Source organism: Elaeis guineensis, chromosome 3 (assembly GCF_000442705.2).
Source record: "Elaeis guineensis isolate ETL-2024a chromosome 3, EG11, whole genome shotgun sequence".
Classification (NCBI taxonomy): Eukaryota; Viridiplantae; Streptophyta; class Magnoliopsida; order Arecales; family Arecaceae; genus Elaeis; species Elaeis guineensis.
The window spans coordinates 77728271-77746985 of NC_025995.2; the positions used below are offsets into that span (position 1 = coordinate 77728271).

General features: G+C 35.6%; 1 protein-coding gene across 7 annotated transcripts in view; it reads right to left on the bottom strand.

The window, feature by feature from the left end:
• Positions 1-8711: 8711 nt before the first annotated feature.
• LOC105032654 (vacuolar fusion protein CCZ1 homolog) overlaps positions 8712-18715 on the bottom strand; it is a 35699-nt gene continuing 25695 nt past the window's right edge. For all 7 annotated transcript variants that reach the window (XM_073253842.1, XM_073253839.1, XM_029261081.2 and 4 more), the window contains exons 6-10: positions 17985-18083; positions 17389-17853; positions 12769-12924; positions 9775-10004; positions 8712-9139 (exon numbers count right to left, since the gene is read on the bottom strand). In XM_073253842.1, the coding sequence (XP_073109943.1) occupies positions 9109-9139; positions 9775-10004; positions 12769-12924; positions 17389-17853; positions 17985-18083 (981 nt within the window). In that variant the 3' untranslated portion in view covers positions 8712-9108. The remainder of the gene's footprint in view (positions 9140-9774; positions 10005-12768; positions 12925-17388; positions 17854-17984; positions 18084-18715) is intronic.

Below are 18715 nucleotides of genomic sequence, written 5' to 3' on the forward strand. Positions count from 1 at the left end.
AGATGTGTGGTGACATTTGAAGAACAATTTCAATCAAGTGTTATAAGTTTCAGATATAGCTTTGGAACAGTCGAAGCAATGAGCAGAAGAATGATATTTAATCTACGCAAACCTACTTGTGATCTACTATTTACTGATCACAAGAAAAGGAATGAAAAGAATCTGCAGAGCATTTACCTGTTGCTGAACTCCTCAACAGCATGGATGCATAAAGAAGTGTCCCTTCCTCTTGTAACCTTGGCAATCATCCAAGCATTATTTCTGGCTCTAATACACACTTCAAAATCTTTTCCAAGGTCTGGAATATACCACTTTGCCCCCGCTTTCTCTAAATGAACTAAGCCCATAGCCAGCGAAAGATACAAGCATTGACCTCAAGTGGGTGTTCATCCCAAGGATTACATGGAAGCATACATATATAAGTAGACCAGCCAGGTGGGTAGACAGAGAGACAGCTTGGAACTGGTAATCCATCCTGCATAATGAAAAGATGAAACAGCGGTCCCATTTCAGTAAAAGAAGGGAAGTTCTGCACAACGAGGATGTCCCCGAAATCATAGGCTTTTGAAGACGGGCATGGTCATGATATAAAAACAAAGGTACGAAACCTGGGTGTGATAAGTAGTAGATGTGCCATAAGAAACCAACGAGAGGAAGGTGAGTGAAATCCATGATTTGGAACCACTTGAAAAGTACAGTGTGGTCCATGCAGGCGCAAAGGATAGCAACGTGCATCTACATCAACAAATGGCACGTACAAGGAGTGGCCTAGATATATTACGGCACAAAGCCCCTAAAGACAGACAGCATGGGCAAGTTGATGGAGCTACATTAGATAATACTGAACTCCATAAGCATCTGCATAAAGAATTAATTTAGTATGAGGATCCAGATCAGCTGGAAAAGACCATGAAAACTCGCCCTGCAATGCTGTGTTTGCCATATGATCAGCAAGTTTTTTGATATAACATATGATATGATCATGAGCAAGTTAATTAGCCTCTTTGAATATATGCAAAATTATGATGGAAGAAGCAGTGTGCAGCCAAACTTGGACATTTTGAAAGAGAGGAATGTGTTGCACCAATTAATGAATGTCGCAAAGTCGCCTTCTAATATGAATTTAGAAATGTGTAGGTCTTGCATAACTGCCTTGATGCCAAGCCAAGCAGCTAATAATTCAGCATAACAAACCTACCACAATGATCTCTAATCATATATCTTGCTACCGCCTTATCCGAAACAACCGATGCATCAAAGTTGATCTTAAAGACTCCAACAAAAGGGGGTTTCAAGAATTATAGTTGAGATAGGAAGATTCAAAAAGAAGGAGACGAATCAATGAATGAGTACATTACCACTTTGCACACTATTGACAGCAGAAGCTCATCTTGATTAAAGATACGATCATTGCGGTGTAGCCATAATTACTATGCAAGACAAGCGACAACTGCTTTCTTACTCGGATCCCCCGGAGTCTGCTCCATACACTGGCACGAAGCAGGCAAACTAACTAGAGAAGTAGAACTATTGTTGAAACATATGCCCAAGAATTGTCCAAGCTTCTTTAACCAAAACACATGAGAGCAATCTTCCAGGAGACCTGGGCATAAATCACATGAATAAGCTTGGGAAGGAATAATAGAATACTGAACGACCAGGTCCTTAATTAGTAGGCAATTTCCCCCATTGTAGCTGCTACCAAAAGGTCTTAATGCGAAGAGGCACCTTCAATTGCTAGATCCAGTGAAAAGAGAATGGATGCGGACGGAAGGATTGACCATGAACCAAAGGGTATACATCAGCAAGTGAAATTTTCGGACGCTTTGTATGTGCGAACACAAGCTAATCAGTCCATAAATCCTAAGAAAGTGAGATATCAATAATAAGGGACATCAGTTCAGCATAAAATAATGAAGCAATGCCATTGAAGGTAAATTAGACTGCATGGATCGGCGTCAACATTGATTCGAGTGCTTGAACCTAAAGGCCGACCTCATAAATTTTGGACCATATAGGTGAAGCCTTTAATATTTAGATAGACTTATGATATTTTCTTGAAATATATTTAGATAGACTTATGAATCTCTTGCACTTTGCCAAGTGAATAGCTATCTTGTTATAGTATTACATAGCTACTTGTTGCATCGATCCCTCTGTAAAAGAATATATCTTAGAAATTACCTCATCCAAATTAAATCTTTACTTACTGGTGATACAGTCACGTATTTTGATTCCACTGAAGATATTGTGACGCATGTTTACTTTTTAATGATCAAGCAACAAGTCCACCAAGTGTGAATAAACAACCTTTAGTGAAACTAGAATCTATCTTACTAGAAACCCAATCTACATCACTATAATAGTTTAAATTAGGAAAATATAAACCACATTTCATAGTACCTTTAAAAGATACCCTAAACCTATATCAAATTCTTTCCAATGCTTCTAATTAGGATTATGAGTAAATCTACTTACTAATTGCAAATGCAATATGTGGTCTGGTAGAATTCATTAGATACATCAAACCTCCAATAATTTTTACATATTCAGATTGTGCCACCGGTTCACCTTTTATATGGTATTAAAGTATGATGAGGATCTAAAGGAGCATTATTAAGCTTGCGATCAAAATGATTAAATTTTCTCAAGATTTTCTCAACATAGTATGTTTGAGATAAAATTATTTTACCATCACAACAAATTACTTTAATACCTAAAATGACATCAATGTGTACTAAATATTTAACTTTAAATGCTTGAGAAATATATTCCTTCATCTCATCTACCGATTTGATGTTAGAAGCAAATATCAACAAATCATCAACACAGAAGGTTATCACTAGACAAGAATTTTGAGTACTTTTGGTAAATACACAATCATTTATCTTGTTATGCTTAAACCATACTTAATTTCTAGCTTAAACGATTTATTAAGTTTGCTTACCAAATATTCTTGTTCTTTTTCAACATAACTTTAGGTTGATCTATATGTATTTCTTGTTCTAAATCTCCATTAAAAAAATTATTTTCACATCCATTTGATATATTTCTAAATTATATATTGAAGCTATTGCTAACATTATTCATATAGATTTAACTAAGTAACTGGAAAAAGTTTCAAAATAATCAATGCCCACTTTTCATTTGAAACTTTTAATTACTAATCTTGCTTTATATCTATCTATGCTTTCATCTATTTTTAATTTTTCTTGAATACCTATTTACTTCCTAAGATTTTAGTATTTGGTGGTAAGTTTGTTAAAGTCCAAGTATTCTTCTCTTTAATTGATTTAATCTCATCATCCATTGTCTCTTTCTACTTATTAGCATCTGACATGGCTTCCTTATAATTTTCAGGATTTTCTATATTAAAGCAAAACATATTAGGATCTAAATATTTTTTAATTTTATTTTTTTATTTCTTCTAAATTTTTGTTCTAAAGTTTCACTATCCATTTTAGATTCACTAGAGTCATTTAAGGTTTCCTCTCTTACTCAATCTTGTGAAAAATTATCACCTATATTTTTTTGTCTATCCTTATCTAATTTCTTCTCAATATCAAATGACTTAGCATATTTAATTGTTAAATATTCAAAAAATTTTAGAGTCATAATTTCAATTACGGTGTTTATCTTAAGATTTAAAAATATATAATCTTTGCTATTTTTAGCATAGCCAAGAATATAGATTTTATACCCTTAGAAAAAATTCTCTCCCTTTTATGAAGGATCTAAAACATATGTAAGACATCCCCATACTAAGATAATTTAAATTAGATTTTCTATTCTTCTCTAATTCTTATAACGCTTCATCAAAATTTTTGTGTAATCTTTTGCTACAAATATGATAAGCAATCAATAAAGCTTCTCCACACATATTGGATGATAAATAGAGTTAATTAACATAACACCAACCATTTTTAGTAATATTTTATTTTTTCATTTTGCTATGATATTTTATTGGGATGTATAAAGTGTACTTTTTTATGTATTATTTTGTTCTCTTCACAAAATTTTTTATAAATTCAATAAGCAAGTATTCTTCTTCTCTTATCACTTCTAAGTATTTTAATAGTTGTTGCTAATTGATTTTTTACTCCAGCCTTATAAATTTCAATTTTTTCTAAACCTCCATCTTTAGTTCTTAATAAATATATATAAGTGAATTTTGAGTAATCATCAATAAAGGCTATAAAATATTTTTAGCTCAATATTTTTATCATCACATGTGTCAGTATGTACTAACTCTAATAGAAGATCTACTTAGATTTATTTGATTTCATAGTTAATTTGGCTTTTGTACAATATTCACATTTAAAACCAAAAGTAATAATACTAGTTTTAGGAATCAATACTAGTCGTGCTATTTTATTTAATGTCTTTTTGTTAACATAGCTTAATGTATCATACCAAATATTATGCAAAACACACACATAAGAAGAATTGATATCAATATTTTTAATAGTACTTAAGAGATATATCCTATCCTTAGCATATCCTTTTCTGATAAATTATCCATTTTTAGATAGGATCATTTTATTGGATTCAAAAATCACAAGAAAACCATGATGGCTCAATAAAAATATAAGAAGTATGCTCTTTTGCATTCTAGGTCTATGATATACTTTTATAAGAGTGGGAGTCCTTCAAGCTGAAAGCTAAAGATCCATCATTCCATAGCCAATAATCAAACTTGTAGCTGATTTTTTTATATAAAATCTATTATCATCTTTAATGACTTTGTAGGATTTGAGCATATTCTTATAAAGAGTGGCATGTCAAGTTGTTCCACAATCAACTCACCATCCACTATCTACATTAACCATGAAGAATTCTAAAATCATTCTCACAAGTTGATCTTCTTCTACATTATTGACTTTATATAATTTTCGTTGGCTTTTATGATATCAGTGCTCTTTGGCCATGTGATCAATCTTTCTATAAATAAAATATGGGCCCTTCGTCTTTTGTTTTTCTTTCTTTATATTATTATCTCTCTTGAAAATTTGATCTTTTTTTTATCAAGTCTTTTCTTACTCTTGTAAGTTATTTTAGAGCTATTCAGATAAGATGTATCTACCAAATTTATCATATTAGTGCCAAAATTGGAATGACTGACTTAATTTTGCATTTACTCCAATTTCTCTTGAACATGTAGCTCTTTCACTATTTGAATATGTTGAAATAATTCTTCCAAAGTTTGAAGATGATGCTTATGCTTCAACATTTTTTTGTAATTTCTCAGTAATTTTCTAATAATGGTGAATACTTGAAAATTCTTAGTCATAGGTTCTCTAATTTTGGCAATATCTTATACCATGCAAATCATTAACTTGCTCCATAATAGGTTTCTCACCAAACATCTCGAACTCAATATGCTTGTTAATCAAATATTATTTAATTTGTGCATCTTTGGTCAAGTATCTTTTTGAAAGTTCATTCTACAATTCTAATGCCATCTGATGGTACTAATAAATGTCAAAAAGGTTACTGGACATAGCACGTAAAATCATGTTTCTATAAATATAGTTATTCTTTAACCATTTAAGTTGCTATGGTGTATGAGAACCACATTCAAATAATTTACTAGATATGGTGTTCAAAGTACATACACCCCCTTGCATAGTAAGGAAGTAATGGATTTTGAGAAGCCATCTCTTGAAATTGTGCCCATCAAATCAATCTATTTGATCGTCACGGGGTAGCTATTGTAGAGAAAGATAATTATTTTTAGAACTTTTGGAGAAGTTCATATACCAAATTTAAAGAAAATCTGTAAAAATAGAAATAAATAATTGGTTTAGGTATACCACTTAAAGCACTTTCCTAAATATAGTTATTTCCCCACCATGCAAGTGATTTTGTGAAAATATTATCCTTAGAATACAAAGCCTATACTTCCTATCCTTGCATTTTGCTAGTTTTAAAAGCAACATTAGTTGTTAGAAAGAAAGAGTATGGTTGTAAGAAAGAAGAGAAGGAAGAGTTATCCAATTTTGATGGAGTATACCATATTTATAGAAATGAAAGGAATTCCTCTTTGTGAAAAAATATATAGTAGCAAGAAAATTCAAAACTTCTCTCAATGGATAAGCAAAGTAAATGAAGCATCTATTGGTCAAGAAAACCAAAGAGTCAAAACAAATAACTACCTCCAATGGATAAGAGGAGTAGAGTTATTTTGAAAATAAATTCTGGGGATCGGACTCCAGGTTGGTAGTAGCCGAGGTCTACTAGATGTTGGATATTTCTATGCCTAGAGCAGAATTGAGGATGGCTTGGGCAGGGATCACATATGCGAGGCAGGTACAACAGGTAGACCATTTAGTCATTGAGGGTGATTCCTATACGGTCATTAGTTGGATTCAGGGATGGAGGGGAACTCAGCCTATTCACCCCCTCTTGCATGATATCTGAGGTGCTTTAAGAGGATGTGTCTACTTGGGGGTGAGATATGTCTATCGGAAGGCGAACAAGTTAGTAGACTGAGTCACCTTTTATATGAAAAAATATTTAGGAAATATTTTATCAACTGACCATTTTTCTATTCCTATTGGACTATGTGATATTTTATTTTCTAATTTTATTAGATGTATTCATACCAAAAGGGTGTGAACATTCTGCCTTATCAAAAAAAAAAAAAAGTAATAGAACTTATATTAGGGCTACCTACAATAATTATTCATGGTTGATCCGCATATTCCATTTTGTATTTATTTATATAAGCAATTTTTTAAATATCATGATACTTTGTCATGAACCAAAAATGCTGTTTATATTTGCATAAAATTTTTTTGGGAGCAAAAGTCGAATATTGGGCCTTGATTGGATTGTGATGTGCACTTGGAAACGTCTTATAGATAGCCCTATCATACACATTATGCATTTGTAGTTAATTTTGTATTACTCATTTTTTGTCATGTATAAACAAGCAATGTTTCTTGACACACTTGAAAAATCTTACACTTGAATAGGGATGGAGCCGGTGTTAGTCAAGAAGCTAGAGACTCGAGCTTGACTAAATTCAAAATATTCAAACTCAAATTTGATTTGAGATTGATTGAATCTTAATATTTAAGTTTAGCTCGACTCGATAAAAAATAAACAATACTCGAGATCAACTCGACTCGACCCAAATATCAACTAAATCATACTTGAGCTCGAGCTCAAATTCAAATTTAAACAAAATATAATATAATATAATATAATATTTTAATTATTAAATCAATAATATATATAAATAAAATATAATATTATTAAAAAATATATATTCGATTAGGCTCATGAGTCTTCGAGCCAGATATTTTGCTATTCAAACTTAAAAAACTACTCAAGCTCAATTGAAGCTTGGTAATAATCGAATCGTGCTTGGACTCGAGTCGAGCTTGAGCAGCTCATATGTTGCTCGGCTCATTTGCACCCTATGCCTATGGTGCTAATCTTGTTTCTACAATGTTATGATTGGTTGGTGCATTGTGACTTTTTTGTCACATGATCAATTCTATAGAAACTAGTGGTACCTTGTCCAAAAATAGAGATTTTGATATCTCATTCCTCCTTTTTCTCTGGGCAATAAGTAAAACTACATGGTTACAACTTGGCAGATTATCAAGCTCCAGGAAGACTTTTTCGTTCCAGGAGAACTGATATTGGAAATGTAGTAATCAGCTATATTTGTCTGCCATGGTAAGCTGGTAAGTTAATAGCCAACCATCTTGTCTTTTGTCTCCAATTTTAAATGTGAAACAAGGGTTCTTTTTTCTCCCTCCTGAGGAAACATCATAACCTCTCCGCTGTGCAATGAAAAATTATTAGGTAATACTTAATCTACAATGAATACCATAGACCAAGCCAACAAAAAAAAAATGCCACAACAGTTGCAACCGCCTCAAGAAACCTCTTTAGCCACCTCAAAACACTACTGCGGTATTTTTTTTCATTACCTCAGTCTATAGTATGTACCATAGACTAAGTCTATCTAATAATCTCCTGTGCAACCTTGGGGACAGGGGTTCCAACCACCAGTTCAATTCTAGTTGGCACAAGAAAGGAAAAAAATTAACTTGCTTATTGTAATATGTCATCTCCTGAGCTGATCATGGGCCTTGCCTCGGACTTCAGCCCAAGCCTTTTTAACACTTGACATTTTCTGTGCCCAATCCTTGTCCATGATCAGCTCTGAGTTCATTTCGGATGAAAGATGGAGAAGATATTCTTGCAATACCAAATGGCAATAGATTAGTTCCCATTGGCTCTGATGTTATTTTTCCTTGCAGCTTCACTTTATTTGATTTATCTCTAACTTCATCTCATGGTTATTAGCAAACTACATATCTTCATTTATTAATGTTTCTATTTTCGCTCAATGCCAAATGCCAATAAAATTTGTATGACTTGTCAGTTATACCCTATAGATTCCTGTATACTAGCATTATTTCAAGCAGCTATATTCAGGTCAATAGTAAATATATGACCTTTTATCAGGTTGTCAATCTCTAGTTTCATTTCTTTTTGCAAAAGTGCCACCAAGAACTTCCCAGCAACATCCTGAGCTGGTGAGGGAGACTGGAGTCTCCATACAATTGCAGTATTGCTGGAAAATATTGTAGCTTTCTTGCTTAGAACTTGTATTTTCACTTTCAGGTTAATTAATTATGTGTGCAAAGTTCCAATATATACTACACCAGGATATCCAAGTCTTACGTTCATTTGTAATGAAGCCAACCCAGATATTATATATAATATCCAACCAATGCATCTATTACTTCAGGTCATAATAGTTTCTTTGTGCAGGAAGTAGGAATTGATGAAGATGAATCGAAGAGGCTAAACTTGATGCTCAGATCATATACACCCACAATACGGAAGAGATGGAAGAGACATGAAGTGTTCCACATTCTATACACTCCCACAATACTGAAAAGACCTTTGTAAATTGAAATCAGAACTGTAACCCATCAACGCAAAGCATGGTACTAGGCCAGGATACTGTCCCATTGATGCAGTCATAAATTGGTCTTGGGAGGGGTGTGCTTTGGATCTTTAGTGTCTCTTGAAACCATGAGCTTGGTCTTTTTTCTCTGATTAAAAAACCTTGAGTTTGGTCTAATCCAAAGAAAATGCTCCATCACAATACCTTCAGAAATCATTGCAAAATTTTATCAGTATTCAAATAATGAACAAATTTAAGCAATGAACTGGCATTGAATGGATTCACTGCAACGACTGAGAAGTATCTAAGTTGCTACCCAGCACTAAGAATGTGCCAGAAAATATTCCTTGGCTTGTGACAAATGATGAACCAGGGTGTCAAATCTCAAAACAACATAATTTATAAATATATTGAAGAGCTGGTATCTTCTGTTGCACAAAGATGAATCTAGTTATTATTCTAGCAATATAATGACTAAAAGATTAGATGTTTATATCTAACAATTCAAACAGGGAGGAAAAGCCAACAGCTTACACCTAATCTAATAGTGGCATGATCTCATTAATCGAAGGTTAGGTAGGTGCAAGATTCTGGGGTGCAAGACCAATTGAAACAGCTAGTACACAAATGATGTTGCAAAAGTTAGGCGGCCACAAATAGATTCCTTTAGTATAGCATAATCTATCTGGGATTAGAGACGTCATTTGAAGAAACAGTCTAAAATCAAGTGTAGAATTATATTTAATCTATGCAAACCAACATGTGATTTACAATTTATTAATCACAAGAGAAAACAAATGGGAAAAAGAATTCCTGAAGGATAGCCACAAAACATATACCTGTTGCTGAACTTCTCGACAGCATCGGATGCATAAAGAAGTGTTTCATTGGCCTTCTCCAGAACCATATAAAGTTCCCTTCCTCTTGTAACCTTGGCAATTATCCAAGCATTATTTCTTGCTCTAATACACACTTCAAAATCTTTTCTATAGTCCGGCTTATCCCTCTTTGCTCTCGACTTCTCCAAATCAACCTCTTCTCTTAGCTTATTAAGGGCAAGCAATGAGTCCTGCAAAGCAAGATGCACAGAAAGAGCCCAGTTAAAGCACATGTATTGAACTTGTACATAGTGCAGGTTGGTTGCTCCAATGCTGAGTTCACTCTGCAGGATAAGAATTCTATGCTGTCTTATTTCTTCAAAAATCATAATACTACTAAATTGTACCGCCATAAAATATCTTGTTTTCCTTTGATTCCAAAGCTGCAGCATATCTAAAATGGCTAGAAATAAAAAATATCAATAGAACTGAAATATTTCCTATATACTTGGATGTGCTGGCATCCACAAATTTTTTAAAAAAATGCATTACAATGGCATCCTACTCCTCAAACAAGGGCATCTCTAGATGAATTTGTAGAATCATCAATGCTTAGAAGATCAAGGGGCAGAGCTCTTCAAAAAATAAGTTACAGCATTAAACACCAGAGATTGGAGGTGGATCACAGAACTAAAAAAACAATTTGATTTCAAACAAGGTTTGCAATCTCAGTTCCGAACCCCTTAGCAGTACCCAATTGACACACCCAGTACTTAGTGAAAATAGGTACTACATAGCCCCTGTACGAAGTGTTGATACCTTACCGGTACAGTATGGTATGCTCTGTACTGCATGGTACAGTGACTACAGTCCAGTAATGCAAACTATGATTTCAAGAGAAAAGTTCTATGCTTTTAATGAATCTTATTTCAAGAAATAATTTATGAGCATGCATTTAATACGTCCTTATTTCTTTGTCTTAAACTCTCAAACAAATTCAATTTCAGAATATCTCTGGGTGAAGCATTCTGGTTTTGGTTCAACTTTCTTTCAACCAAAACCTTGCAACCATGATTCTAGGTGGAATGGAAGGCTAGCAGAAGTGCTTTTATGCAAACAAGAAAAGATTACTTCAATTTGTAGATATGTATAAATAGAGCTGTTATGTACAATATGAGAAAAATATTATGTTTAAATGCAAAAAATTAAAATAAAAATAAAAACTAACATTAAAAGGGACTACAAATCTACCCCCTGTGCTAAAAAAATCTTCCTATCATATACATGGGCTCAACCTCAATCCTAATACTCTTCCACGCACACCTGGTATAACATGCCATAATCTGTTGATTCACAAGAGAAACTGGCAGGATCATGAACGAGGATCTAACGCATCTATTGTTTTCTTCACTAAACTATTTTAAAATAATGATGGCACATAAAAATTTCCCTCCTGCATTGCTGCTGTAACGGCTTGAAAAACATGAGGCATAAGTAAATTGGTGTCACCACACTCACATTTAGCTTTTCATAAGATCAGACCGTGTTTTCTAGGTATTTCTTGATTCTCCCCTAGATAACATAGCTCTAAACCACAAAAGCAAATAGCGAAGCACTGGGTTAAAAATCTCCTTATGACTACTTAAATGGCTTATTTGGGGAGGGTTTGTCCAACCCTTAGAGATATCTTCTATCGGAGTGAAGAGTCATCCTCCCTCTAAAACATTCTTAGACAATGCCAACCAAATTCCTTTGTCAACAATGAAGGGCATGATGATACGACGCTTCCTGTGCTCCATGTTAACTAGCACGATGATATAATACTTAATGTGCCCCCATGTTAACAACCTAGTGCCATCCCTGAATAGATCTAACCCTACCATGTAAAAGTTTGGATTAACTGATGTTTTACCATCCAATAATTTTCTTAAGAACTCCTTCAAATCATAAGTTCTTCATTCTAAGCCATCATGTAGGAGAAATAGTTAGTATTGCAGTATCAAACTTTTCTTCCCAAAAGTTGAGTCTGAAATTCCCACCATAGAGGATATTCAATTCCAAAAAATCTTTCGATTTAAGATATTTCCACAGCATTGAAGACATAAAATGCACCATCCTAAAATGCACTTTGGTCATTGACTATATCATCCTTTATGATCAACCAATTGTTGAGAGTTGTACCGAAGACTAGAACTGAGCTCGAATCGAGTCTTTTCAAGTTCAGAATCCGGTTCGGGCCTTCTCCTCAAATGTTTAAGTAATTATCATTTATGGTAAACATGAAATCACCCAAATAAGGAGAAACACTATTTTTATAGCCTGCACAACCAACCAGTAACCCAAGGACCTTGAGACAAACAAAAATAAGGATAAAACAAGATAGCTACTGATAAGCACCCACAATGTAGAACAAAGATCATCCTAGAGCATATAGCAGGACAAAGCAGACTCTTAGGTCCTGTTTGGAAACTTCCAGCAGGGTAGGCTGGGATTAGAGGGTCATGAAGAGAGTGAGGAAGCAGGACAGGAAGTGGGGAGTCCTGTGGTCAGCTCTGGGTGGGATAGGGAAAAAGACCTTGTAGGATATGATAAAGAACTAAAGAGGTCTTTTTTATGATCCCATGGGGATCGGGTGCTGTGAACCATGCTCTCAGCCTCTCACTCTTCCACTATCCTACATCCATTCTCCCTACCCTCTATGCTGCAATCCCAGCCTATCCCACCAGGACATTCCAAACATACCCTTAATATAATGATAGAACATGGGAGAAGCATAAGGCTCAGCAGTTTTGAATGGAAACTATAGATAAAGCAGATCATTCAACAAAGAATAGATGATAGGGATTTGAGAAAGTCAAAAATGCACGTGCATGGTAATCAATCAATAATTCTGCATAATTTTAAACTCCCAACAGTGGATGGTAGGAAGTGATGGATCTATTTAATGAGACAGATCAGCTAAGGTAACAGTTATATATAGAGCACGAGTGCATGACAACATGTTACAGCACAAACCTTTGTTAGAGTCGTGACTTTTCCTGGGGGGGAAGTCCTTGATATACCCATATCGCGGTCTACAAGTAAGTAGCGATAACCACTAACATGATAAGCATTTTCACCACCCCATCCTCTGGATAGTTTCTCTTCAACATTTATAATCTTCTGTGATGCCTGTGAGAATAACAAAGGTAAAAGAAAATAAATCAGCACAGTTTCAGCATTAGAAATTGTTAAATACTAGATATCAGAAATAAAAGGAGGCCAGGACAGAAAGGTAACCCTGGGGCAAAAATATGGAAGAGTGATGCAATCAGGACCTTCTCTTAGACAAACCATTTAAAAAATCAAGCATCTAATTAAATGGTATTAAGCAACATAATCTCAAATTATTTATGCTAGACTTGAAAAACATACTGATGCATCAAAATTCAACCTTCTTAAGAAAAAGAGGCAGCTTCAACTAATGGTAGGCAACTGTACTAATATCAGGATCATTGTTTCCAGAAAACTTTTTGAGGCGGCATCATCACCAACAAGTGTACAAACACATCATACATAACCGGAAAAGCTAAGAGACAACTGTTCATGTTCTATTAGGTTGTGAATGCATGAGACCAGGATGGCACAATTCTGCTTTATGCCATGATAACCAAGAAATCACTAGACTCACCAATATAAGTTGCACCTAAGGATCATGACGAATCATATATGTATTCTTTAGGCTGTAAACAACTACATCTTTCTGTATTATGCAGGATATGCAAGTGCATGACTGGCCATTGAGAGATGTAAAAAAAATATAAAACCACTACATGTTGGTTCAGATGGTATCACCGTTCTGATTTAGGCAAGAGGCAGGGGTTCAATTGTGCAGGGTGTTAACCGTTGCTTCGATCCCCAATTATAAAAGGCCTTAGTCCTGAGAGAAATAGCTCAGTCTGCACAGGAGGCTGGGCTTTGGTCTAGATCGAGTGGGATGTCATGGGGTGGAGATAGGGAATAGATGCTCCCATCTCCAAAAAAAAAAAAAAAAAAAGAAGAAAAAGGAAGGAAGAAGAAGCAAGATATAAAGGTAGAGAGTAGACTGATATACAATGATAAACAGCAGAAACCTATATTTATAACTATGAGTACTTTCAATGTCCTCTTTACTCTTCCGATTTATAAAATGCCAACTTTATATATCAGCAAAGCATGATCGACTCATTAAGACAACATATAAATAATCATTATGTAAATGCATGTTCACTGACAAATACCACTGAAACCACTAGACTGCTAACTAGGAGCCATGATCCATGAGAGGAAAAAATGCCAAAAGACCAAATACCAAACTGGGCGGGGACCGGCATGGTTCCACCCCTCCATTTAAAATACTGGAAAGGCGGGGAAGAGGGAGAACAAGAGACAGGAAAAGAAAGTGAAAGGGGGGAAGGGAGAAGGAGGCCGATGGCCGTAAGATGCTGGCAGAGGGCCTGGGAGGGATGTAGAGTGGAGGAAAGTCTCCATCCTCCATTTTCCCTGTTTCTTTCAAATAATAGGGATCTTGGAGTGGGCTCCTTTTTATTTTGAAGAAATTAAGTGAAGTCAGCAAGGGGGCTGCCAACTTCACTTAATTTCTTCTAAATAAAAAAAGAGGCCCCCTGCAAGACCTCTGTTTCTAATGAAATAGGGGAACCAGATGGCAAAGCCCTTCCTCCACCCCACCGCATCGCGCCCCCCCCCCCCCCCCCCGGCCCTCCATCACCTCCTCCAGCCATCCGCCTCCCATCCCCTCTCTCTCTCTCTCTCTCCCTCCCTCCATCCCTCCCCCTTCTCTTTTCCTCTCTCCCATTCTCCTTCTCCCTCACCCTCTCTACCATGTTGGTATAGGCCAGGCATAGGACGGCACAGGATCGTACAAAACCATGTTGCCGGGCAATGGATATGGGCCTAGTATTGACACAGCAATCCTTGGCAAAGACTGTGTAAGAAAATAAAATTTCACATTTTTACAATAAAGTCATCAGTTGTCCCAAACTCAGCTGCTATGTACCACAAGATATCAACTAATACATAAATCACAAAAATAAAAACCGAATTTATCCTATTTGTTTGGAATTATTAACATGCTCCCGCCATTTTTTTTGTATTCTATGCAAATGCACCACACTGGAAGATTCTTCAAATAAATCCTCGGTACATTTGTAGTTTTCTGGGGTCTTTAATTCTTATTAGGACCCTTGATGTGTTTATGGCCTCCCTTTTCATCAACCTTGTCTGTGGCTCACATATCACCTGCACAAACCATATCAAACACTTAATTTTGTGCCACCACTCTTCAAATGCAGCATTGCCCAACATAGTTTTGCCACGAGTTCACCGCAGGTCTTCAACTATACCAAAGCTTATCTAACTCTGATTTGGTCATCTCACTGTCCAATGTTCTCGTATATACCATAATGCTTAGCTTAGCTGTCATGAGAAGTTTTTCTCAAGTTTTAATGAAATCTCAAGATCATGCAACACTTTGAAGGTGCATTTCCACTGCAACGATCCTTTCTATTCTATCAGAGATGCCCTCATATTTTTACTCGATTTGTTAAAACAAATATAAAACTTTATAGCCATTTTTTTTTCGGAATTCCTTTCCCTTGATGCTAAACAAATCTGCAGTTCCAATGCATATTCCCAATAAAGATAGAAAGTTCAAATGCATGAACATATGTTAGGTTAACACCAAGTTCTGTACTTCTTTTAGCTATAAACTCCTCTCACAGTTTGAGTTTAATGTTTAAGCCTTCATATCTAATAGTCTACTCTATAGATAACACACATCAATGTGTTTATCTAGGATAGCAATGCCTAACACCTGAAACAATTAGAGAAAGCGGTCAAGCATCAGGCTGGTGAGATGGAAAAATGAGGTTCATTCGCTACTTCGAAATTATAGAACAAATCTTTAGATGACAAAAATTAAAATTATGAGTATAATAGATATCATCGAAAAGCAATGCATCACATACATGTGCTTGTCAATAAATACATCTTACATGCCTTGTGCATTACTTAACGTAGTAACTTATGATTGGCTCCACCTAAATCTTGTGTGGATTCTTGGCAAACATGGAATTCTGAGCAGTGCAAGGCCGGTATAAGTAGAAGCCTCCCTTTTGCACACCTACTAGAGCAATCCTCACAGCAGAGTGCAATTTTAATCGCACAATAGGAATGAAGTTGAGGCATAGTCCAAATTAAATGCCTAGAGGTACCATACCATCATAGATTATGGAGACAAATCAAATAAGAAATGAAGGAATGAATCAACTTGAACATGCTCAATAAAAAAGGAGCAAGCACCCAAAGTAAGCAATATGAGAAAGCTTAAGTGCGAAAGTGCGATTCTCACAAGGGATAAGATGAAGATTAAGCATTTTAGAGTAGGTATAGGAATTGTGCTAACAGAGAACCCAGGTGGAGAACCTACATTATGGGCTTACAATATGGAAAATATTTGCAAGTTCCAATATCTAAGGTCCTTATTTTAGGATCTAGAAGTCAAGAGGAAAACATGAGATAACATGGATGGCAGCTGTGCAAAACGAGCTAAAGAAATTTGTCATAACTGTTAAATAACCACTAGATTCCAAAAGCTTAAGCTGACAGGGAACAGGTCACCCATGTGTATTAGGCTTAACACTCCCACTCATGTGAGGTTTGAACCATGCATGTGGAGAGACCACAATGACTGAAATGAGTCAAGAAAACAATGACTAGAACGAAACAACTAGATTCATTAAATAAATAATTTGCATGGACATGATTCAAACTTGTGACCTCTAGCAAACTTGAGCTCCAATGCCATGTTGGTTAACTAACAGACCCCAAAAGCTTAAACTGATAGGGAAAGGGTCAACAATGTATGTCAAGGCCTAACAATGACAATAAAGCTTTTGATGGGAAGCAATGCAGAAAGGGATTCCATTCAAACCATAACAAATTATAAAGCCTACATTCATGTCATGGTAATTTGTCATGTAAAATTCTATAGCCATGATAGCACTCTATAATTGCTTTATGATACAAAGAAAAGAAAGTACAGTTTCCCATTACAAAGTGCTACAACCACCACATGGAAGGTGCGAATCAGTAATTATGATCATGAAAGAATTGCTTTCTTATTCAAAACTGGTACAGATTCAAGACACCATGAATAATTTGATCAATAACCTTGACTTTATCCATGCAAAAAGCAGTAAGAAATGCAACATGAAGATATTTGGAGCTATAATTAATTCCATAAGTTTAAATGACACAAGCATATACATATAGAAAATCAGAACATAAAATTGGTGGTTTTATTATTGATTTAGCTGTACATTATTGCTATCTTTGCACTCTGGCTGTATTTGTTCCCTTTGAACTTGTACTTTATACTTCAAAATAAATAATTATTAGGTGTGTCCATGCGCATGTTGATAAGATGGAGGAAAAGTAAAGAAGAATGGCTGACATCAGCTACTACAACTATGTAAAAAATTAAGTGCCCTCATCTGCTTAACAACAGGTAATGCAGGTGAAGAAATACAGTCATGAAAAAGACTGGAGGCACAAGTAGAAAAGAAGAAAAGCATATATTGCAGAAAGTATACTGACATTTTCAAGAAGCTGCTTTTTCACCAGACTTATGCCCTTCTCTCCATTTATCAATGAGCAAACAGGAATCAGAAGTATAATGGTCAGATTCCTATGCTGGTAAACACAAAGATATGCATGCTCCTCTGTCTGTTGGAGCCACAATGTTGGGCTCAAAGGAATGGAAGTACCAACTTCTGCACCCCAAACATCAGTGACAACAAAACCATCCTTTCTTTTAGACCATTTGTCACGTTGCAAAGGCCTTGGTATATGATATCTCTGACTTTGTCCTCCAGGGGAAGTATCACGAGATCTGTGTTGATACCCTTCTGATGCTGATCCCGCATTTGATACAGCAGCGTTTGCAGGAACACTAGGTGCAGAAGTTCCCTTCCGCAAATATGACCAAGAATTTGTATTGGAAGTTAAAGCATGTGGAGTTAACCTCATAACAGCATAAGTAAACAGATTTGTTGTGTCATCCTACGATGCAAAATATGGGGTAAATATCTTGTGAAAAGAAAAAAAACATACTATCCAGCACACATTTGCTCGCAATTCACAAACTGGCAAGAATAATTGAAAATCCAAAGTAAGAGGAAACACAACCGTACAGGAGAGAGTGTTGTTGACACCAGCAGATCTTGAAATAGTATCATGGAGTTGCAAATTGTGTTTCCAGTGCAAGAAGATCCTATTACTGTGACAAGTGACTGCAAAATGCACAAAGCATGTCAATGAGTAATGCATTCAATGATTCAATTACAGCCTTCTACTATAATTTTAACATAGCAATGTGTATATGATGAGTTATGATGATGTATGTTGCCGAGAGCACAAGTGACTATGGCTCATTAGCAGTTTTGGTAATAAATGCAACATTCTATGATCACTTCAGTAAATTAGCAAAATAGCTATTGTCACCATAAGTTTTACCAGTTAGACAATTTCAAAGCACAAAAAGTTAATCCATCACCCACAATAGGAGGGAAAAAAAGTTGTAGAAATTTCAAGATAGAGAACATGCCATGCTAGGGAAGTCTTCCATATGCATGAGAAAGCAACATTGCTGGAACACAATGCATGAAAAAGCAACAAGGAGGCAATCATGGTCTCAAATCCTGATGGGACGCCTGGCAAGACACCAAGATAGGGTGCTACTTGAGTGTCGGAATAGGACCATCCCACCATTATCCTAGCATCTCCATCAGCACATCTTGGGACATCCCCATCCTAGTGTCAGGATCGGGTGGGACAGAGGAGCACATCCCATTTCATGTGCAAATTGGGACAATCTTGTCCTACGAGATTTAAAACCTTGATGGCAATGAGAAAGAATTGCTAG